At 38.8% G+C, this 430-nt stretch overlaps 1 protein-coding gene across 1 annotated transcript in view; it reads left to right on the top strand.

Annotated features, from left to right (window-relative positions):
- EMH_0100240 (GPI-anchor transamidase, putative) overlaps positions 1-285 on the top strand; it is a gene marked incomplete at both ends in the record, with an annotated part of 841 nt that extends 556 nt beyond the window's left edge. The window contains 2 exons of the mRNA XM_013494378.1: positions 1-137; positions 199-285. Of these exons, the coding sequence (XP_013349832.1) occupies positions 1-137; positions 199-285 (224 nt within the window). The remainder of the gene's footprint in view (positions 138-198) is intronic.
- Between the last annotated feature and the right edge of the window lie 145 nt (positions 286-430).

Raw genomic sequence — 430 nt, forward strand, 5'->3', positions numbered from 1 at the left:
AACAGCTGCAGCAGCAAGAACAGCAGCAGCAACAGCAGCAGCAGCAGCAGCAGCAGCAGCAGCAGCAAGAAGAAAATATATGTAGTTTAGGGTGTACTGATTGGGATGATATAGAAATAGATTATAAAGGAAAAGAAGTAAACAAAGAAAATATAATAAAAGTGCTGCTGGGGTTAGGAGCTGCCTATACACCCGAAGAAAAACGAACCCCACTCAGCAGCAGCAGCAGCAGCAGCAGCAGCAGCAGCAGCAGCAGCAGCAGGAGCAGCAGCAGCAATATATTAATATATATATCGGGTCATGGTGGTGATGGATTTATAAAGATAAGAGATAAAGAGATATTGGAGAGAAAGGAGATAGTAAATATAATAAAAAAAATAAAAAAACAAAAAAAATATAAATATATTTTTGTTGCTGCAGATACATGTCA

Source organism: Eimeria mitis, genomic scaffold (assembly GCF_000499745.2).
Source record: "Eimeria mitis Houghton genomic scaffold, Emh_scaff11239, whole genome shotgun sequence".
NCBI lineage: Eukaryota > Apicomplexa > Conoidasida > Eucoccidiorida > Eimeriidae > Eimeria > Eimeria mitis.